Source organism: Vidua chalybeata, chromosome 3, assembly GCF_026979565.1.
Source record: "Vidua chalybeata isolate OUT-0048 chromosome 3, bVidCha1 merged haplotype, whole genome shotgun sequence".
In the NCBI taxonomy this organism is placed as follows: Eukaryota; Metazoa; Chordata; class Aves; order Passeriformes; family Viduidae; genus Vidua; species Vidua chalybeata.
Window position 1 is genome coordinate 45,004,369 of NC_071532.1, and position 22,168 is coordinate 45,026,536.

The 22,168-nt window shown below is 37.5% G+C and overlaps 1 protein-coding gene across 1 annotated transcript in view; it reads left to right on the forward strand.

The window, feature by feature from the left end:
- The window catches only part of RYR2 (ryanodine receptor 2), a 386,078-nt gene that overhangs the window by 199,122 nt on the left and 164,788 nt on the right, over positions 1–22,168 (forward strand). The window contains exons 18-24 of the mRNA XM_053937433.1: positions 4,582–4,700; positions 5,090–5,223; positions 8,817–9,058; positions 13,701–13,893; positions 15,697–15,913; positions 16,137–16,241; positions 21,714–21,817. Coding sequence (XP_053793408.1) covers positions 4,582–4,700; positions 5,090–5,223; positions 8,817–9,058; positions 13,701–13,893; positions 15,697–15,913; positions 16,137–16,241; positions 21,714–21,817 — 1,114 coding nt within the window. The remainder of the gene's footprint in view (positions 1–4,581; positions 4,701–5,089; positions 5,224–8,816; positions 9,059–13,700; positions 13,894–15,696; positions 15,914–16,136; positions 16,242–21,713; positions 21,818–22,168) is intronic.

Below are 22,168 nucleotides of genomic sequence, written 5' to 3' on the forward strand. Positions count from 1 at the left end.
CTTTGAAGCTTTTGCCCACGTAAGCCCCTCCATACAGCAATGTTTTATGGAAGTACTTTTGCAGAGTTTTGTTTCATATTTTAGTTGCAGATCTATGGCCTTAGGGCAGGGGACCTGTTTTACTACAGGATTACTTCCTACTCCTGGCATGTACCTGATCTTTTTCAGCCTGGTATGTTTATGCTCTGAATGCTTGAGCAGCTCAAAAGATGAGGCAACTTTAGCTCTCAGCTGATGGCTGCTTAGAGCACGGGTGTCTAGTTAGAGGTTTGCAGATCATCCTGTCATTGCAGCTGGTACACTAGGGTTGGTGATCCTAACTAAATAGATGTCATAATTGAACATAATTTGTGTTGGTTTATGTTATTGTTTGGGGAACCTGCTCTGCAGATGCTGTGATCTCCTTGCTCTATTGAGCATTTGAGTAACTGAATTCAAACTGAAACAAACATTTGAAAAATGTCAAAATCATAAATTATTTTTCTGCTATGCTCCACCTTTGGTGTGACAGCATTTTTTTAAGGAGAAGGATCTCACAATTATGCATTTGCCTGGGATTTGATTGCAACTTGCTTAATTTCAATGTATATCACAATATACAATGGTGAAACTATTCCCTAAAAGACCATCTTTTACATATGAAACTCTCAGGGTAAGGGCTTTCAGAAATAATGCAAAACTTTTTGCTCAGCTTTTGGAGGTTCAAGATGAAATTTCTTATGACAGCTCTAAAAGTGCTATGTTACATGGTTTCTATTATGTACATACATATTTTTAATCTTTAATCTCAAACCACAAAGATTTCAGAATTAAAAACGTAATTGTTTATGATAGTATAGTAAGCTATGAGATGCATTCTGTAAACTGCAGAGTATTCTGACACTAGTTGCTCTGGGTAGTGAACCTCCTGACATGCTGCAAGTACTCTGAATGTACTAATATTTGCAATACTCATTTGTTCTGTGTTTTCTGCTAGGAACTAGGCCACTTGAACTCCATCCCCATGTGTATTGGTAACATAACTTCCATGTTGCCTCCAAATCTGATTTTATAATAAAGACTTTTTCTAGTTTTGAGGGAGTCAGTTATAAAAGATGCTAATATTAGGCTGTGCTTTTGTTATCTTGAGAGGCACAGTAGGTTTAGCTTTTAGTATGTAAAAACAATTTTCTGATTTTTTGTGGGATGCTTGCTTGCCAGATTTTAAGCTTTATTTGGCTTGACAGGCTGAGAATATTCACTGTTTTAATTTCCAGCAGTAGACCTTCAATAGGGAAAAATACTGACTTATATTAAACCTTTAAACTAAGAATACTTGGATACATATATTCACATAACATGATTTTTTTTTCCTAAAGTAAAGTATTTATGAGGAAGACCATTACCACGTTCTGTTAATCACACCAAAATGAAGTTCATCTTGAACATTAAAATTGTCAGCTACCTCTCCTGCATGTGTTTTCTTGAGAATATTGCAATAAAGATTTGGTGCTACCAACTATTATCTATAAATTCCTGTTTTCACTTTTTTCTTTTCTTGGAACTAAAAGTGTTATGAAAACAGAACAAAGCCATTAAATATATAAACAGCAACTATGAATTGATTGTACAAATTAGATCAGAAATTGATTCATTTCCCAAGCTTCACTGAAGCAAAAGAAGGAAAATTACTATCTGTTCAAGTGGAATTATGTCTGAGAGTAGACCATGTTAGAAGTGCAATATCACAGAGCTGCAATACAAATGCTTCAGCTGTCTCTTCAATCCATAAATTAAGATTAGATTAGTCTTTCACTCCGAAATATATTCCAGATGGGATTAACTAGCCTTACTATAATTTTAAAGGCATTAAAACATAGATGAAAAAATGGAATACAGCAAGTTAGTAATCTAATGTTGAGAATACATTCAGTGCAGGAGCCTCTGTTTGCACCCTGCAGTTGAGCTGCTGGCTGAGCTCTGGGTGAGATGAGAAGCCTTGACTGCTGACTTTTAGCATAGCAAAGTAACCTGTAGCCCAGGCAGCTGACACTCAGAGACATGGCAGGAGTCAAGGACCCCCAGATTTCTGTATGCTCAGACTGTAAGGGTATAAAAGTCCAGGAGCCCACAGACTCACAGACTGTTTTGAGTTGAAAGGTGCCAAAAAGGATCACTGTGTCCAACTCTCAAATAAATGGTCTGTACAGGGATTGAATTTGGTATTATTAGCACCATCCTCTAACGAGCTGAGATAATCTGAAGTTCCCGTCTTGGGGATCTGTCCTTGGTAGCACCCAGCTGGAGTCGTTATTTTGTTAGTCATTGTACCACAATCAAATTATTTTAAGGACTGGGACATCTGAGACTCTGCTATGAGAAACTTGGAGTAGAGCCGGCAAGGAAACCTGGTCTGACTGTGCAAGTGTGGGGTGTGTAGCTCTAAAGGGGCCATGATGCAAACTCAGGTGGTGCAAGAGCGAATGGTTGGACACGGAAGTTTCTCTAACATGATTATCCTCCAAGTAAAGGTTTTTGGAACCAGATAAAAACAGGTTTTAATGATTTTTTAAGGATTTTTTTAAGTGCATGCATTTTATTCTGGTATTCTACAGAATGACATTAGAGGAGTCAACATACGGTCTTGAGTATACATGCTTCCTTTAATGTATTAGTCATTAAGAAAATTTTCACTTTCCTTACTATGAACTCTGCATATCATACTGTTTAATTGTATTAGATTCAAACACTTACTGCTTTACTGCCTTGAGCAACTCCAGTGAAATTGGAACAAATCTGATTGTCTTTAATATAGATAATCTAAAAGTGAATCAGTCCAAACAGACACAGTATACTCATATACAATTTTTTTCTCAAACACAGGGACCAAAACATATTTGGTAATTAGCAGTCAGATGCTATAGTAATTCAAGAAGGTGCTGGGGCAGCTGGATCTAATTGATAACATGCATTTATTACTGAATGCTTACATCTTCAAAGGGTTTTTAATTCTGTTATTGAAAATGTTAAGTCTACAAAATGAACCCTGTGCACTATTTTAAGAGAAAGGGTTATGGCTCTACCTACAGAAAATTCTAAGGATATGGTTGCCACACTTATGTGGTGTCATTTTTATGTCATTTTTATGACACTTATGTGGTGTCATTTAATACTGGATTACTATTTATATTGATAAAGTGTGTTTCTATATTGATAAAGTGTGTTTCAGTGCTACAATGAGTGGTGGCAAATGTCCAGTTACCATGTTTTGAATGTAATGATTTTTGTGCATTCCCAGATCACTGTGGCACACAAAATTGTTAATCTTGTTGTAGATTACAAGGATCCTTTTGATTAAGGATCCTTTTGTAACAGTTTTTTAACCTGCCTAGGTTTACCATGATCAGTGACCCCTGACCTCATCCAGTTGGTAGGCTGAGTAGACTGTGCTACTGCTATGTTGCTACAGAGCATCTGCTCTTTTAGCTGGCTCTCATGACTCTTAGGTTTTTATCCTTTTTAACAATACTGTTACTGTCAGTATTCATAGAATCATAGAATGGTGGAATAATGGAAGTGCACATCTATTGCAACACAGACCATACTGCTGCCAAATTCAGGTTTAGTATGTTCTTTTATTTATAGTTAAGGCTTCTTGTGCTTAAACCCTCAGGGCTATAGAATCACTTTGGGAGTTCCCCCCTAGCTCTTTATCTACCTGCATTTTCTGTTTATATATGCATGATTCTGTCTACAAATATATTAATCAACACACTTTGAAACCTGTTTACTGGATTAATCAAATGATCACTTATCTGTTGTCTTTCACCTTTTCTACATTTCAGTCCTTGAGTAACCCCTACTCTTTATTAGTGATGGCAGCCTATGTCCCTCAGACCTCTGGAAAAAACATTAAATAATATGGGGATAAATGGTGATGGTGCTGTAGGTTATCTGTAGTAGCTGGTGTTCTCTTCCTCACTAGGATCAAAGAAGGGCCAGAGTACTCTCACTGAGACAGAATCATCAGACAAAAACACTATTTTTCCCACATCAAGGGAGTTTGCAGTGCTACAGTTTCTGTGAATGGAAAGAGTGCATGGCAAAGAGCAGAAGACTCATGCTATGGACTTTGCTTTGCAAGGATTAAGCTGGGTGTTTGGAGATGTGGCTTGAATAAAGGGCTGAAGACAGAATAATGAGAGCTGTACATTGCTTATAGGAATTGCATATCTCTAGGTTGAAGGCTGCTTCTCAACTTTCCTTCAGCCCCTTTGATTTTTCTCATTGTGGCCACAACTGTAGCAACAGATAACGATGAACTACATGTACAATACTTGCCTTTCCCAAAGACAGAAGATCCCAAAGCAGGTGTTGATTTGGTCCAGTACACATGGGAGTTTGTTTTATTTCCCCATTGCAGAGAAATGTTTTAAGGCTAATGATTCTTCATGGCAATAACTGCTGCTTTACTGGGTTTGTTTGTCAAATACAATGATTTTTGAAACTATTTCGTGTTCATGAGCAACAGATTGCAAACTATTATGTACAGTTATGACATTATATGCACATTGGTGAAATAATTCCTTTTTTTTCCCCCAGGAATTCTAGAGGTTTTACATTGTGTGTTGGTAGAAAGCCCAGAAGCTCTAAACATTATTAAGGAAGGACATATTAAATCAATCATCTGTCTTTTGGACAAGCATGGAAGAAATCATAAGGTAGGTAAAGACTAAACAAGTATATTTAGATGGACAAAGCAAGCTCGTTCTTCTGTGTGGAAGTTAATTTCAAATACTTTAATGCTGTTTCGATAATGAGGAATGAAACTTATTCTAAAATGTGTATGAGCAGTTTGAAGAAGCAAAGCGAAATATTACCTTATTTTTGCCAAAAACATTGATACATAACAATTTGTGAGGGAAGTGGGAAGAATATTTTACTGTTGGAGAATTTCTGAATTGTTCTAAAAGAAAACCACTGTGTTGGATTAATTACATACCATTACATGTCTTCCAGTAACAAGGCATAGAGGATTACATTGCGTGAAGTAATTAACCATGACAATGACAAAGTATTTAAGATTAAAAAAATCGCTTTTTTTTTCCAGGTTTTGGATGTTTTGTGTTCTCTCTGTGTTTGTCATGGAGTAGCTGTGCGGTCTAATCAACATCTAATCTGTGATAATCTCCTGCCAGGAAGAGATCTGCTCTTACAGACACGCCTTGTCAACCATGTGAGCAGGTACAAAGAAAAAGAAAAAAAATCTCTATCTATGAATAAAGAAAAAAAACCCAACTTGTGCTTAAAAGAAATAGTCACTACAGAAAATCTCTTTTACTTCCAAACTTTTGTTATGATATTTTATTTTTACTAGGATTTTAAATTCCCTTTGCTGTAGTGATTAAATTTGAAACATGGGTCAGAGTGAGCTGTCACAAGCTATAGCTGCCCTAAACTCTTTTAAGTCTGCAAAGCTGTTGTCTCTTCCAAAGATTATGGTCTAGATCTAGATGTGGATTCAAAGTATTGTCAACTGATGTACTGTGATTGCATTTATGATCTTATGAGGATTTCCTAATCACCTTTGGTCAAAATTAAGAATTTAGTGTCAAGCACCTTCATCAGTGCCTAGAATATTTAGAGAGTGCCTTCACCCTTCCATTTGCTGACAGAGTTTTAGAATCTACCTTCAAGCAGACATTAATAACAAGATGAAGCTAGTACCATCTTAAATTGGTAAAGTATAATTTACAAATATTATTAAGTAAATGATTTTCCTGAGTTTTATTAATGCTGAGGCCAAATAATGTGGCCTTGTGTGAAGATCTGTGGGATCTTCTGTCTCAAACTTGTTTATTTTTAAAAGTCTCAATCTTTGCTTGAGAATGAAAATTGAAACACAGAATCAGTACTTATAATTCAGAATTCATAGGATTTACTAGATGCTGAAAACCATTAAAAACCCACACTGTATATTATAAGGAGACTACTTAAAGCTAAAGGATCTGGGGAACTGATTGACTCTCTTGACATTGGTGGGGCCACACCTGGAATACTGTGTTCAATTTTGAGCCCCTCACTACAAGGAGGACTGTGAGGTGCTGAAGCATGTCCAGAGAACAGCCATGGAGCTTAGGAAGGATCTGGAGCACAAGTCTTATGAAGAATATCTGAGGAAACTTGTTTACTCTGGAGAAGAGTAGGCTCAGGAGACACTTTACCACTCTCTATAACTCCCTGAAAGGAGGCTGTAGCCAGTTGGTGGTTGGTTTCTTCTCTCAAGCAAGCAGTGACAGGGCAAGAGGACATAACTCCAAGCTGAACCAGGAGAGGTTCTGATTGGATGTGAGGAAGAATTTTTTCATGGAAGGGATGGTTAAGCATTGGAACAGGCTGCCCAGGGAAGTGGTGGAGTTGGCACACCTGATAGTGTTCAAGAAATGACAGGACATAGCACTTGTGCTGTGGTTTAGTTGTCATGAAGATATTTGATCAAAGGTTGGACTTGATGATCATGGAAGCTTTTTCCAACCCCATTGATTCTGCAATTTGTGATCGAGCTTCCAGCATGACTTTGGATCTTATACAAGGAACAGAGACTTGTCTTTCCCAAATAAGGTGGTAGAAAAAGCAAATTAGTTGTTCCATATTTTTGCTTTGCATTAGAAAGGTGTGAATGAGAGGATTCTTATTCTTGCAATTATAAGGAAAAAATACTTTCTTCAAGAGTCAGTAAGACCAAGGAATCACTGAAGAAATTTAGTATTAGACAAAGTCATGTGTACCTTGATCCAAAAATATTTGACAAAAGAACTTTCTGAGGTATTACTGGAACTTTCTATGATATTGCTTTTTAACATACTTTTTCATGGAAAATTCTATTCACAAACCTCTTTTGAACAAGAGGAATTTGGCTGATAAGGTTGATTAAATTGTGAAGTCTGGGCAAAAGCATACTTTTGTGCTACTCTGTTCAGGCTAAAAAGATTCAATTGGTGATCTTGCTAATAATTTACAAATAATATAAATTTTCTGGAAGATAGATTTATCAAACATTTGGTTTTAAGTACATTAAATTTTTGATTTGGAACAATGTGAATAGTATCTATACTTAAACATTTGGCAAAAGACAACCCATATGCTTCTAGAAGTGTATTGGTCTTACCTGATAAAACTTGTTATTTTATAAGCAACTTGTTATTTTATAAGTCAGTGCTTTTACACTGACTTGTATTTAACCATCCATACCAGCCCTTCTTCCTCCCTCTGCATTCCCTCTACCAGAAGGCACAGTGGGACTAGCTTAGAGCTACATTTTTGTTGATTAGTCAGCATGAATGGAGAAAGAAAATATTTATACAAGTAATAACCCAATCTAATGGAGGAATGTGAAGACGACATACACTCAGTCTAGAAGTTTAAAAGATTTTTTGCAATATGGGTAACCAACCATTGAAAAAATCTAGCTAGTATTGATTTTGGATGCTTCTGTGCTCTGTGGTTTTAATTCAAGAATTAGTGACATACAAATGACTGCTTGGAGACACATTTTTTTGGTATGAGAGTCTATATTCAATATTATCCCCAAAATCAGATTAGAAAATCATAGGCTTTTTTCCTTTTTTGTCCTCCCTCATGACCTTTAGATATGACTCTACACATTGCTCTTTAGCTAGATATTGAATAAGTACAGTAGTAGCTTGCTTTTTTTAAGTAGTCTTGTGAAGTACTGTAAAGCCAGTAGCAGTAGGAGCATCACACTGATATTAAGGATTTCTACAGCCACTGCAAATTACTGAGTTATACAGGACTTGGAACAAAGAAGGAAGAGGTACAAGAGAATTTTGAAATAGAATGACTCTTCACTTTTGTATCTTTTTAAAATGTTATTCTCTTGAATGGATACTCAGTGTCACAGAATACAGTTTGCTATGTAAAATTAAGCCTGCAAAGTGTACTTACTACACTTGTGTTGATAACTGGTGAATAGCTGTAATTTTTTTTTGCAGGATTTAACATCTACTAATTGTTCAAATACATAAACCAATTACTATGGGCATCTGAGTGAGGATACTGTTTCAGTTACTGAAGTACATATTTTTTTCACTTAAAATGTATAGACCCTTTTCCACCAGAATAAATGAATGAATAAATAACTAAATATACTGCCTTCTGGGAGCTAATGTCTCAGATGTTGCCTAGAGGGTGCCTCAACTTGTCCAGAGCGCAGATTGCTATCCATTGTTACTCTTCTCATGGGGGCATAAATGGCACAACAAGCTGAAATCTGGGTAGAATCAAGAAGGGAATATAGAGATTTGGGAGTGCAAGTGAAAAGTATTGGAGCTGAAGCTACCTCTTTTTTCCATTTTTCCAGTTAGAGGAACAGCCAGGGGTTAGGTGCAGCCAGGGGTCACATGGAAAAGCCAAAGGGTAATGGGTACAAGTATCTCCTGGGGAAATTCTGATTGGAGAAAAGAGTAACATTTTTCAGAATGAGAAGAGTAATTCATTGGAATAATCTTGCTGGGGAAACGGTGGATTACCCAACATTGGACGTATAAGATTCAGCAGGATAGTGTGCTGGGCCATCTTGTCCTGACTGTATGCTGGGCCATCTTGTCCTGACTGTGCTTTTATCAAGAGAGGTTGCACCAGATGATCCTTGTGGTCTTTTCCAGTCTGGTAATCTGTGTGTTTCCATGAAGTAAAATTACTTCCGTTGTTTTAATCACACAAAACTAGCTTGAAATTTGAGTCAATGAAAAGTATGCACAGTTCATCTTGTCCTTGAGATAAGATTTTAATAACTACTTTTATTCTTTCTGTTTAAGCATGCGACCCAACATCTTCTTGGGGATTAGTGAAGGCTCGGCTCAATACAGAAAATGGTACTATGAACTTATGGTGGACCATCTAGAGCCCTTTGTGACTGCAGAATCAACTCACCTACGAGTGGGCTGGGCTTCAACAGAAGGCTACTCACCCTACCCAGGGGGAGGAGCAGAATGGGGAGGAAATGGTGTTGGTGATGACCTATATTCCTATGGCTTTGATGGTCTACATCTGTGGTCAGGTATTCTCTTGGGTATTTTGTGGTTGTTGATTATTTTTGCTTAAACATTATAATTGTGTTTGCAATCCCAGTGAATTTGGTTTCAACAGCAGCAAAGTGAATCATTTATTTCAGCTGACACTTGGAACATACAGAAACAGTACCCTATATCAGAATATGATTTAAACTGACAATGTCCATTGAAAAAAATTGGTTTGTATGAAGTAATGCAGGTAGACTAATAATTTACATTTCAGCCTGGGATTCTGGGGGATGGGTAGATAGGAGGACTGTGTGTTCATAGTAACTATGAAAATTTTATTTAAAACTTTAAAGCTGCAAAAATTGAAGTACTACAGCCATCTGGATTTGTAATTCCTCTGTGATAGTGTAAGAACAGTTTGAGAGATTTAAGTAACAGGGCTCTTCATTTTTGATTTATGGTTTGTTTTATTTTCCAAGCCAGATTTTTATTATGAGTCTTTAGAAGTTCAGAGATACTTTAGGGGTGAAGAAGATTTTTAAATGTTCTTTGCCATATATTTAAAACAAGATATTTTTTTATGTAGTGCTGTTTTATTTGCATACATTAAGACTGATTACTGCAAAACTTGCAGAATCATGTTCCTAGCTTGCATATGATGTATTTGCTCAGGTATTCATCTTTAAAATGTTCTTGGCTTACTTTGGATCTAATTGTTAATAGTAATTTATGCATGAAGATTCTAGTGTTAGAGAAAGCTGAACTCAGTATCTAAAGCATTTTTATTTATTCTTGATTCCACAAATACTTTATTCTCTCTTCAGACTGGGTTAGCTCAGTAAAAATCAGAATAATGATAGCTTGTTCTCTTTTTTCTTAATCTTTTTCACAAGTTTTGACTTTTGTGAAAAGATTCCCAGATATCACTTAGAAGATGTAGTCCTACAGTTGGACAGTCCTGAACTTCTTGAAAGGAGATTTTACTGTGATTTCACCTTGCTGAGAAGATTTTTTTTTGTTTTGATTTTTGAGAGATTATTGGGTACTGGTGAACTAGAGAACAGCCTGGAAACTGGGACAGGCTCCTTGGATTGGCACTTCTTTCCACTAAAAAGTTATGAGCAGGTTTTCTAAAAAACCTTAGAAGACAAGAGAGATAATATAGTGAGTCAGCTGCATCATCCAAAGTTTTTGCAGTTTTGAGGCATTGTAGGTTGATACTTGGAAAATAATATAGTTTTACATTTCAAAAGAACTTTCCAATCAAAATAGCAATGGATTTTATTAATAAATAATAGCATATCAACTGGAGTGGCATCTTAGGAAAGAAGCTGCTACTTGGCCTCTCGTATGTATGAAAATTACTTTGGAACAATGATGCATATTTAATGGTATCATTACAAGTGTCGTGACTGAGTGTCGTGGTTTGACATGGAAGTGAATTTTTTCTAGGAAGTTGGGTCAAACTAATTAGTGGTCAGGTTTAGATATTGGTACTTGGAGTGACCACTGAAAGTATGGACACGCCTTTGAGAACACAGGGGGTTAAAAGCAAGAACTCCTAAGAGAACTGTCTCTTTTGGTTCCGGTCGTCAGAGAGTGCCGACTCTCCCCCGCCCAGCTACGGGCTGGGTTGGGGAGGGGAAGCCACGCGGCCTTGTCCAGGTAGGCCGAGGGGCTGAGGGTCTGGAACCGAGCCAGCTCCTGGACGGAAGGGTGGAGAGAAGCGGAGATGCCTTTGTTTCCCCCCCCCCCCCAAGAGAGAAAGAGACAGAGAGCCTGGCAGCACCTGAAAATTTGCCGGCAGAAGAGAAAGAGAAGGGGGGAGGGATGTCCACCGTGGGAGGTGGCAGAACACCGGACCGAGATATCAGCCGTCCAAGGAGTCTGAACGTTTAACCCTTTCCAGGAAATGAAAGCTTTTTAAAAGTATTACTCCTCCTTGATTTGTAGTGAAAGAGAGATAGTCCGGGACTTGAGATGTTAGAAGAAGAAATATTTAAGTGGGAGGAGATGATGAAGTAGCTTTTGGCTAGACTTTTCTTGTTAGCCATGGACTGAACCAAAATCTCCTGCAATAGAAACTGCATTTTAAGGGGATGCAGTGGTGACCCAGGGAGACCTGTTTCAGCTTCGAACAGCACAAGAATGGCAAGAAACGAAGAAAGCTGAAGAAGGAATGGTGATACCCTCTGTCTTCGGGAAGAAGATGAGTCCTGTTTTTGGACCCCTTGGCCCCAGGGGAAAATGGGGGGGACTGTAGTCCCAGGATGAAAAACTGAACTGCTGTATCTTTGAGTCCGTAGCAAAGCATCCTTAAAGGAGCCCTATGAGCAGTCTGTCCATGCACGGTGGTGAGAGCACTGTGACATGCAATGGAGAGTGTCACACTGGCAGATTTTTTTTTCTTTCCGGGCAGTTGCCATGTGTGACAGGGAAAGACAGGGGGGCAGCTGTGTTTCCTGGGGGGTCTGTGGTGCAAGAGAGACTTCTCTCTCCCTTGATAGTTTAAGTATAAATTACCTGAAGGGTGGTAATTTGATCAAGAATCCCAGGTGATGTTTCATGGCTAGGTGTTTTTAGAATTAAGAGGAGGAAGAGTAGTTTAAAAGGTCTTCATCCTAGATTTAGTTTATGTGTTTTCTGTATTAGTAGTAGTTTAATAAAGTTTTTTTCCTTTGTTATTAAGCTTAGACCTGCTCTGCTCTGTTCCTAATAACATCTCACAGCATTTATTTAGAAAAAGTACATTTTCATGGGGACGCTGGCATTGCGCCAGTGTCCAACCCTGACGCTGAGTTTGACAGAAAAAGTATTATTACAGAAGAACCTGAAAATAATGAGCTAACCAACATAGCTTTTGTACTTAAGGTCACTTTTAGGGAGGAAACAAAGGATTACTGAAAATCAAAATTATTTTTCTACCCACTGCAAACTTTTCAGTCAGAAATGTAACAACAGAAAAAATGAACAGTTGTTTGTGGTTCTCAAGTCCTGCCAAAAAAAAAAAAAAATAGGTCAGACCACAAATGTATCTACAAATTTTTTATCTGTTATGGATGTGGATAGATTTGAAAATATTTGTGTCTTCTTTCTTTGCTGATAATATTGTGTAACACTTACATACCTCTCAAACATGGAAGAACTTTAAGTTGTTGCATATTGAAAATCATGGCCTTTTTTGCATCCACAATCCCAGGTTACATCATAACCTTCTTACCATGAAACTTTTACTGTATTAATGAATAACAAAAATAATTTCTGCCCCCAAGTTTCTGTTCTGGATCAAGCCTGTATGAGAATCACATATAATTTACATTTGGTTCTTCAGTCCTGAAATGACCAATTGTGGAGAAGTGGAACTCATAGGTCCTTAAAGCCTAGGGCCAGAAAAGGCATTTAGATAATTTGATCTCCTGTATATTCATCAATGACCAATACAGATTTCTGTTAGCAGTCAGCCTTGCATTGATCTCCATAACCTATATTTGCCAAAATTTTAGTGTCTAAAAGGCATGTGGGCTCAAGTAGTATTCTTTAAGTGGATGAAATATCCACTCTTCATTAGTAGCTTTTTTAGTGTTTTGTTATCCCTGCTATTAAATAATTGTCCCTTTCTGTGATTTGTTTTATACTAACTCTCAGCTGTGATATTTTCATCTGGCAGTATCACAAAGTCATTTTTCATATACAGAGTTTTGAAAGTGTTGGTATTTTATTTTTCCTCAGGGGTTGGGGAGATATGTGCATGAAAATTCACTTGTAGAAAAATTACTGAGATTTCATTATTTTTGCTTCTGATAAAACCATATGCCTTCAGCTTCTTCCTGGAAATGTAGTGCTAGTTAAGTCCTTCATGTTTACAAAAGTTGGACGCCCTAGTTAAAAAGTTAGTGCTCTGTTCTTAGTATGCATCATGGAGTATCTCTTGCAGACAGTGTGTAAGTTATTTTTGGAAAACATATGTAGACTTGTATTCAAAGAGCTTCCATGTTTTTTCAAAAATTTTGTACTGTAGATGGCAGTAAATTTCAGACACAATCATTTTCTATTTCTGAATTATACAGCTTGTTTCTCTTGGGAAGCAGGTGTGCTTGTGTAAACTTGATGTAAGATAGAATAATCCTCTAGAATTTATAAAAATGGATTAAAATATATATATTACTGAATATATGTGCCTTCGAAATGCATCTCTCTATATTGCTGAAAAATGCTGGTTTGCAGTTTAATGATGAAACTGAATAGTATAATCTCAAACAAGTTTGGAAAAATACCTAATTTTCCATAAATAATTCAAAGTGAGATATTTTTCTTTGTCTAAATAATGAAACATTATTTAGAAAAGTATTCTAGGTTTCATATTAGGTACTAATGGCTGTAATGTAAGGAATAAAATATAGTTTTATTGGTTTTGAATGTTTATATGGTTATCAGTAATTATTCTCACATTAAATGTAATTGAGTTTTATTATTTATAATTGAAATAGCTGTGTTGATATGACTGTATGCTGCTATTCACTATATTGCAAGCTTAAAATCAGGTCTTGGATGTCATAGGTTAGACATTCGTGTATTAATGTGTTTGTGCTCTAAAGTGATATTTTTCTCTATTTTAGGCTGCTGTGAAAACCAGTGTGGTTTTCATAAGTTTCACTAAATGTGCCTCTGTTACTTCCATAGGTTGTGTAGCACGAACAGTAAATTCTCCCAACCAACATCTATTAAGAACTGATGATGTTATTAGCTGCTGTTTGGACCTGAGTGCCCCCAGCATCTCTTTCCGAATAAATGGTCAGCCAGTTCAAGGAATGTTCGAAAACTTCAACATAGATGGCCTCTTCTTCCCAGTTGTCAGCTTCTCTGCAGGAATAAAGTTAGCATCTCATGGAGTTGTTTGTTTTTTTTTTTTTGGTTGGTTTTTTTTTGTTTGTTTGTTTGGTTTGGTTTTTTGTTTGTTTGTTTGTTTTTCAAGTCTTCTGGGTAATTTTTTTTTCTGTATAGATGAATATGCTGAATATTTCCCTGGCTGTCTGCTTTCATTTCTCTTTCTGACATCTGTTTTTTTTGGCAAAGTTCCAGTTCTTGGGTAGTGAGAGCTACAAAGAAGTCCTGAAGACACAGTGCATCTGTTGCTTTTCAGCACACCAGAGTGTTCTGGTGGTTTGCAGACATATATTACAAACAGCTTCTTAATAATTTCTTTGCTGAGACATTGCTACACATTCACTCCAGGGCAGCATTTTGCATCAGCCTTTGATATTAAAAATATATTTTCCCTAATTCACCTGTTATGAGGTAGTAACTATTATTAAAAGAGGTATTATCTGCACTTACCTTAAGAAATAGTGGTCATGCACTTCCTTTTCTGCAACATGAGTTAAAATGAATTCAGTCTGTATTCTGGTTGCTGTATTGTTTTTTTTACAAAATTTCAAGTCACACTTGAGGTGCCAATTTGCTTCCATGTATTGAGCAATTTGAGGCTATAATATTAAAGAGGTTGTGTGGTGTTCCAGTGGGGAGACCAACGTTATCAGGACTGGCAAAGGTGAAGGATGAGAGCTTATTTCTATTGGAGGCAGAGCAATGTTCTCTGAGGGATGATTCAAAGAATACCACAGAATCTAAAAGCTATCACACAGAGCACACACCCATCCTTTACTCCAGATGCAGAATACACTCCTTTAGACTTTGCTTTTGATGGTACAGGAGAGAAAATGTAGTAAAATCATAGATCTGCATACTACAAAATGCAAAACTATAAACTTGCATGCTTTATTTCTGTTATTAGAGATACTATTGACTGATATTTTTTATGTACTGCATGCAGTTTTTGAATGTGTACTGGTATAGCATTAACAAAAATCTTGTAAGATACTCAGTAAACAGAAAAGATACAAAATTCTTCTGGTTTAAGGCTAGTCTTTTGGGTGTTTCTTGACTCCTTCTGGATGGCAGTGTTCTAGGAAGATTTTTCAGTATTATGCCATGGCTATGTCATGTTGATATGATGTCATTGTTACACCATTATTACCTCATTGATTGAATTTTTCAGTAATAAAAAGCCATGACATATTTACCATTTTGTCATGAATAAAAGAGTGGTTTCCCCTGAGTTTCTCTTATTATGACAAGTAAAAGTTTGAAGGAAGGTAATTTAGGAGTTTTTGTATTGTATCCTAAAGATTTAGTGTTTTGTGAGAGAAAAGAAAGAACCATAGTGTTTTAGGTTCATCTTTCAAATAAGATTGAATGGAGACCTCCTCAATGGAGAGAGTTCTGAAGTGCTTGATTGATTACTCTGGGTTTTAATCTCTGCCTTTGGAGAGTCAAAAGGCTGCTGCTTACTTTATAGGTGTACTGAGTAAACTGATTATTCTCTCTCTCAAAGATTATTGGTCTTGTGATTTAAAATGCCTCCAGTGAAGTAAAATTAACTAGAAAAAAGAATACTTTTTCTGTGTTTTTTCATGTTTATGATGTCCTACATCATAAACCAGCAGCAGTTAGAGAAAGTTGAACTTTAAACAATGAAAAGAAACTGCAACATTTACATTTTTCCCTCCTTTTTTTTTTTCCTTTTTTATATAACATTTAATATTCTTTAGGCTTATAGATTGGTTAGGCTTTCCACCAGAGGTGTCTTGGTTATCTAAAGCAATTCTGATGTTTACAGGGTTCGTTTCTTGCTTGGAGGTCGCCATGGAGAGTTCAAGTTCCTTCCTCCACCTGGATATGCTCCATGTTTTGAAGCTGTCCTACCAAAAGAGAAGCTGAAAGTGGAGAACAGCCGAGAGTACAAACAAGATCGTAGCTACACAAGAGACCTACTGGGTCCTACTGTCTCTCTGTCACAAGCAGCTTTCACTCCAGTTCCTGTAGATACTAGCCAGGTATGGCAATGGGAAGACTGCACTTTCCTTTTTAAACTCACACATATTACATGCCTGTTTTACTTCATTTGGTTGAATTTGCACCTTGTCCCAAACTTGTTTTTTTCCTTGGGATTTAGTGAGATCCGATTTGTAAAAAGTTTGCCTGTTATGAAAATTTGGATGGCGTGTCAAGCAACTTATTTGTAATAGCCTCTTCCTTTCTTATCTCATCTCTCTTTAGATTGTTTTGCCTCCCCACCTGGAAAGAATTAGAGAAAAATTAGCAGAGAACATCCATGAACTTTGGGTTATGAATAAGATTGAACTTGGCTGGCAGTATGGACCAGTATGTACCTTCCAACCTAATTTTCTGTTAATTGCATTGTATGATTAAGTACATTGGTTTCAATGTACTAATGGGACTGCATTTTTCATCATTCCCCCCAAAATTAGTAAGGTTTTATACACCTTCCTACCAAAAGCATGTGGAAACCAACAGCACTTGGGCATTTCTGAACAAAAATTCTGGTATTAAAGCTATTTGGTGCTGAAATTTTCAGTTTTGTTCTTGGAGCAAGATGTTCAACTGACTGGTGGAGCTAGCCAATGAAAACATTATTCTTGGTTCTCTTTACATGTGCTGACTGACATTGCTCTTTTAAAGTCCCAAATAAGTATTGCCTATAGGAAATTCCATTAAATCTGATTTTTGCTTTTCTTTTCTCCACTTCTTCAGTCTCATGTCTCTATTAGGTGCTTTACGTAACTATTTTCTTATCTCTTTCCTACTTTTCATGGAGTATGAAAAAATATTCTTTTAAAATTTAATCAGTAAAAAATTATCATGTTATTATTTGTTTCCCAAATGCTACCTTATGAAGAAATATTGCTGTGAAGAGCATATAGAAACATGTACTAGATATAAGTGCAAAAACATGTATGTATTCTATTTTTGTTACTAAAAAGATTTTGGGCTTCTGAGGAGTTCAGGTTACAGATTAAGGTAACTGGGCATAAATATTTTTTTGGTTTAGCATACAGCAGTACTTAAAAATATATGATTAACAGAGAATATCTCTAGGTTTTGTTGTTGTTTATTTCCCCACCAAATCAAACACAAAACCTCAGTTAAATTAACATGTCAAAACATTTTAATTGTGGTGTAATCATACCAGCTGTGCAGCAACCTGCAGGAACTCTTAGTGTACCATTACATATTGAGAGTCTAATTGTACAGTTGAACAGTATTTAAACCATATATGATAAGTACCAAGCGATAAAGTTAGTTATGTTCAAAATGAAAATAGGTGTTAAATTTTTTAAATTACCTTGCTTTAATGCATTGTGGTAGGATGCACTCTCTTTGGGATCCTGATAGAGTATATGCTGATCATTTATTGGAGGTTGATTTCTTAATCATACTGGTTCCTCACAAATTATTTTATCAGTTTCTCAGAATACCCAGAGTTGGAAGGCACCTACAAGGATCATTAAGTCCAGCTCCTGACCCTTCACAGCACCATTCCCAAATGACACCCGGTGTCCAGGAGTGTTGTCCAAACACTTCTTTAGGTCTCTCAGGCTTGGTGCTGTGACCACTTCCCTGAGGAGCCTGTCCCACTGCCCAACCACCCTCTGGGTGAAGAACCATTTTCTGATATCCCACCTAAACCTCCCCTGACACAACTTCAGGTCATTCCTATGGGTCCTGTCACTGGCACTACAGAGATCAGTGCCTGCCCCCTGCTTCCCCTCATGAAGAATCTGTAACTGCAATGAGGTCTCCCCTCAGTCTCCTCCAGGCTGAACAGACCAAGTGACCTGAGCTGCTCTTCAAAAGCCTTCCCCTCAAGGCCCTTCACCATCTTCATTGCCCTCCTTTGGACACTCTCTAACTGTGTCATGACTTTCTCTGGGTTGTGGCACCCAAAACTGCCTCAGGCACTCGAAGTGAGGCTGCCCCAGTGCAGAGCAGAACAGGACAATCCCTTCCCTTGCCTGGCTGGTGATGCTGTGCCTGATGCCCCCCAGGCCATGGTTGGCCCTCCTGGCTGGCAGGGCACTGCTAATTCATCTCCAACTCGCCACCAACCAGGACTCCCAGGTGCCATTCCATGGCGCTGCTTCCCAGCATCTCATTCTCTGGTCTGTCTGTACATCCAGGGTTGCCCCACCCCAGGTGTAGAATTGGGCACTGATTTCCCTTGTTGAATTTCATGGGGTTGGTGATTTCCCAGTGTCATGGTTTGACACTGGTGCAATGCCAGCACCCCCATGAAAATACACCTTCCCAAATAAATGCTGTGAGATGTTATCAGGAACAGAGCAGAGCAGGCCCAAGCTTAATAACAAAGGAAAAAAACTTTATTAAACTACTACTACACAAGACACACGGACTAAATCCAGGATGAAGACCTTTTAAAACACCCCTCCTCCTCCCAATTTCCAAAACACCCACCATGAAACATCACCTGGGATTCCTGATCAAATTACCACCCTTCAGATAATCTACTCAATCTATCAAGGGAGAGAGAAGTCTCTCTTGCACCACAGACCCCCCAGGAAACACGGTTGCCACCTCCTGTGTTTCCATGTCACACATGGCAACCGCCCGGAGAAAATCTGCCAGTGTGACACTCTCCTTTCCATGTCACAGTGCTCTCACCACCGTGCATGGACAGACTGTTCATAGGGCTCCTTTAAGGATGCTTTGCCACAGACCCAAAGATACAACAGTCCAGCTTCTCATCTTGGAACTACAGTCCCCCCCATTTTCCCCTGGGGCCAAGGGTCCAGGAAGAGAGATCATCTTCTTTCTGAAGACAGAGGGCATCACCATTCCCTCCTCAGCTTTCCTCTGTTCTTGCCATTCCTGTGCTGTTAGTTGCTGAAGCAGGTCTCCTTGGGTCACACTGCGTCCCCCTAAAATGCAGTCTCTATTGCAGGAGAATTTGGTTCAGTCTATGGCTAACAAAGAAAGTCCAGTCAAAAGCTACTTCATCATCTCCTCCCACCTAAATATTTCTTCTTCTAACATCTCAGATCCCGGACTGTCTCTCTTCCACTACAAATCGAGGAGGAGTAATATTTTACAAAGCCCTCATTTCCCAGAAAGGGTTAAAGGTTCAGACTCCCTGGACGGCTGAAATCTCTGCCCAGCATTCCCATCTCCCACGCTGGGCATCATCCCCCCCCTTTCTCCTTCTCCTCTGCCCGCAAATTTCCAGGTGCCGTCAGGCTCTCTGTCACTTTCCCTCTGGTGGCGGGGGGAACAAAGGCATCTCCGCTTCTCTCCACCCTTCCATCCACAGGAGCTGGCTCGGTTCCAGACCTTCAGCCCCTCAGCCTACCTGGACAAGGCCGCGTGGCTTCCCCTCCCCCACCCAGCCCATGGCTGGGCAGGGGAGAGTCTGCACTCTCTGAAGACCGGAACCAAAGAGACAGTTCTCCTGGCAGTTCTTGCTTTTAACCCCCTGTGTTCTCAGAGGCGTGTCCATACTTTCAGTGGTCACTCCAGGTGCCAATATCCAAACCTGACCGCTGATAGGTTTGACCCAACTTCCTGGAAAAAAATTCACTTCCATGTCAAACCACGACACCCAGGCCTCTAATTTGTCTAGGTGTCTCTGCAGGGCCTCCCTGCCCCCAGGGAGTCAACAGCTCCTCCCAGTTTTGTATTGGCTGCATTTAAGCCGCTGTTGCCAATTCTACTTATCTGAACTCCTGCACTGCAGTTACTGAGTAGTGGGGGCATGGCGCAAAAATTAGCTTGCTTAGACTCACACAGGTCCTCTAATTTTGTCTTTTTAGTTCAGAGGAAGATGCATTGTATGTAGTAGCTAGTGGTGTTTTTTCAGCTTCTAAAAGTTTAAAGGTTAATAGACAGACTTCTAAATTATCCTCCAGATTATTAAAAAATTCTGCTGTAGCATTTTATATTCCTCCTACATACCTGCATCATCAGATCTGTACATTGTATCACCAAAGTGATACCCACTATTGCATGCTCTATTAATTCTGCATTCTATGCATGTAACAAAGTAAAATAGCAAGCTAATGTAGAAAAAATTATGGACTTCATTAATTGCCTTAATTTTAACTCTGAATATGTGTGCTATTGAAATAATCAGATGCATCTCCATATCTTTATTTTTGTTCAATGTCACTGCACAGTTAAAACCAGCCACAAAAATTAAGAATTGATGGATGAGTTCTGCCAGTAATGTAATTTGTTTGCAAGGCAGTAGATTTTATTTTGTTCTCAGAAAAAAAACAGGAAACTACAAGGTAACCCACAAAATATGCTAGCTGTATGATAGAATTATTATACATTGTAGTTGTAGAACAAAAATTGTGTCACTAGGGGAAATAAATTAATTTGGATTACTGAGGAAAATACCTGACATCCAAGACTTAAATTAGCTGTAAACAGATCTAAACTCAGAGACCATATTCAGTTTTTTTAATATGCAGATTACCAAAGATTTTAGGAATCTGGAAATAAACATTTTCACTGGTAGTAAAAGACATTTCTCATTTTGTTGTCTATTAAATTTTTAAATTAGTTGGACAGTTGAATTGCTTGTGTTGTCTGTCCAAAGAACATTAATCCCATCAAATCAAGATAAATAACCCCTGGAGACTGTAAAGATCTTTAAGTCCAAAACATAAATGACTGCTGTTCAATTTGAGAATTATGTGCTTGAATCAAAATGCAAAAACTCAGCAATGTTAAAGAGAAATGTGATTTTTTTCATGACATTAAATAAACTAGATTAAGTAGTAGTGTAAATATCAATTTTAAAAAATTATAACAATTAGGATTTTTAACTTCAACTGTTAGCATTCAGTTTTCCAGCAGAATTATCTGTTTGATCAAAAATCAATAATGTTATTTTTCATTAACTTCCACTTCGCACCATTAAAGTTTAATTTAAATGGTGAACTTATGGTCCATCTAAGATTGACATGAAAATGTTACTGTGCAGATGTTAACAATTGCATTGGGGACTTTTAGGTAATATTTTCAAACTAATGTATTTTATCAAGTGTTTGTAGATGTTGGCTGAACTCTAGCATGAGATGCTAAGTTGAGAACTATAGAATGCTTGGTTATTACAGCCTCTGAAGTTGCCTTTCTAGGTTATAGCCAGTGTTAGATTAAAACTGTGTAAAATAGAGGAGGTTAAAAATGTTTTTGATCAAATTTACAAGTTTATAAAATGTAGGATTTTGTAAATTATAGTCTGTATAGCTCTCCTATCACTGCACTAAAGATAAATTAATGTTCCACTCATATGTGCCTTCCTAACGGTCATATTCTGCTTCTATGTACTAGAAATAGCTTAGAAACAAATATTTTCAGAATTAAGAGATGGGGAAGATTTCTTTTACATTGTTATTTTCTTTGGGTAAGGATTTCAGTACTATCTGTATCAACATATTTATACAAACTGGATATAGAATTTTTGAAACATGGGGCTGAAGATGAGATGGTACTTTATGGCTGTATGTTAAAGCAATATTGATTGCACTGTTCTTGAACATTGCATATTTCCTGTGAACATCTGTATAATAGCGTGTACAAGCTTGCATTTATTCCACTTGAGATATGCAAATCTGAAGTTTATTTGAAAATGCAAATTCAGCCTTGCTTGAACACAGTGATCATGCTCTGAGAGTACAGAATACTTTGTTTCGAGGTGTTGTCCAGTTTGGGTAAATCTAACAGGATCAGTTTTAAGTAATTTGTGGATTGGACTGGTTTTAAATTTCGTTTTTGAGGCATGTTAAGCTTATTTTTTTACTTTTTTCTCAGGTTAGAGATGACAATAAAAGACAACACCCATGCTTAGTGGAGTTCTCAAAATTGCCGGAGCAGGAAAGAAATTATAACTTGCAAATGTCACTTGAAACACTGAAGTAAGTTGCTAGAACGTTTGAAATTTATAGTTAGAGTTTTGTAAGGAGATGCAGTTTCCATAATTGATGTGCGAATTAAAATTTGATTTGAAGGAGAGGGTAATAATATGCAAATGAGGGAGTGAGGTACATTAATGAATTATGTATTTGGCACTGAAAATTACTTTGATAGTCTTTTAGAATTATTGTGGTAATGATGATTGTGAAATGAAAATTCAGACAATTTTCATCTAGGAGGAAAGAAATAGATCCAAGCTTTGAAAACCATTATTTTTGCTTCTTATTTGTTTTTATTCAATTTAGTTTAATTTCTTTCAATTTTCTTTATTGATAAAACATACTTTGACACTC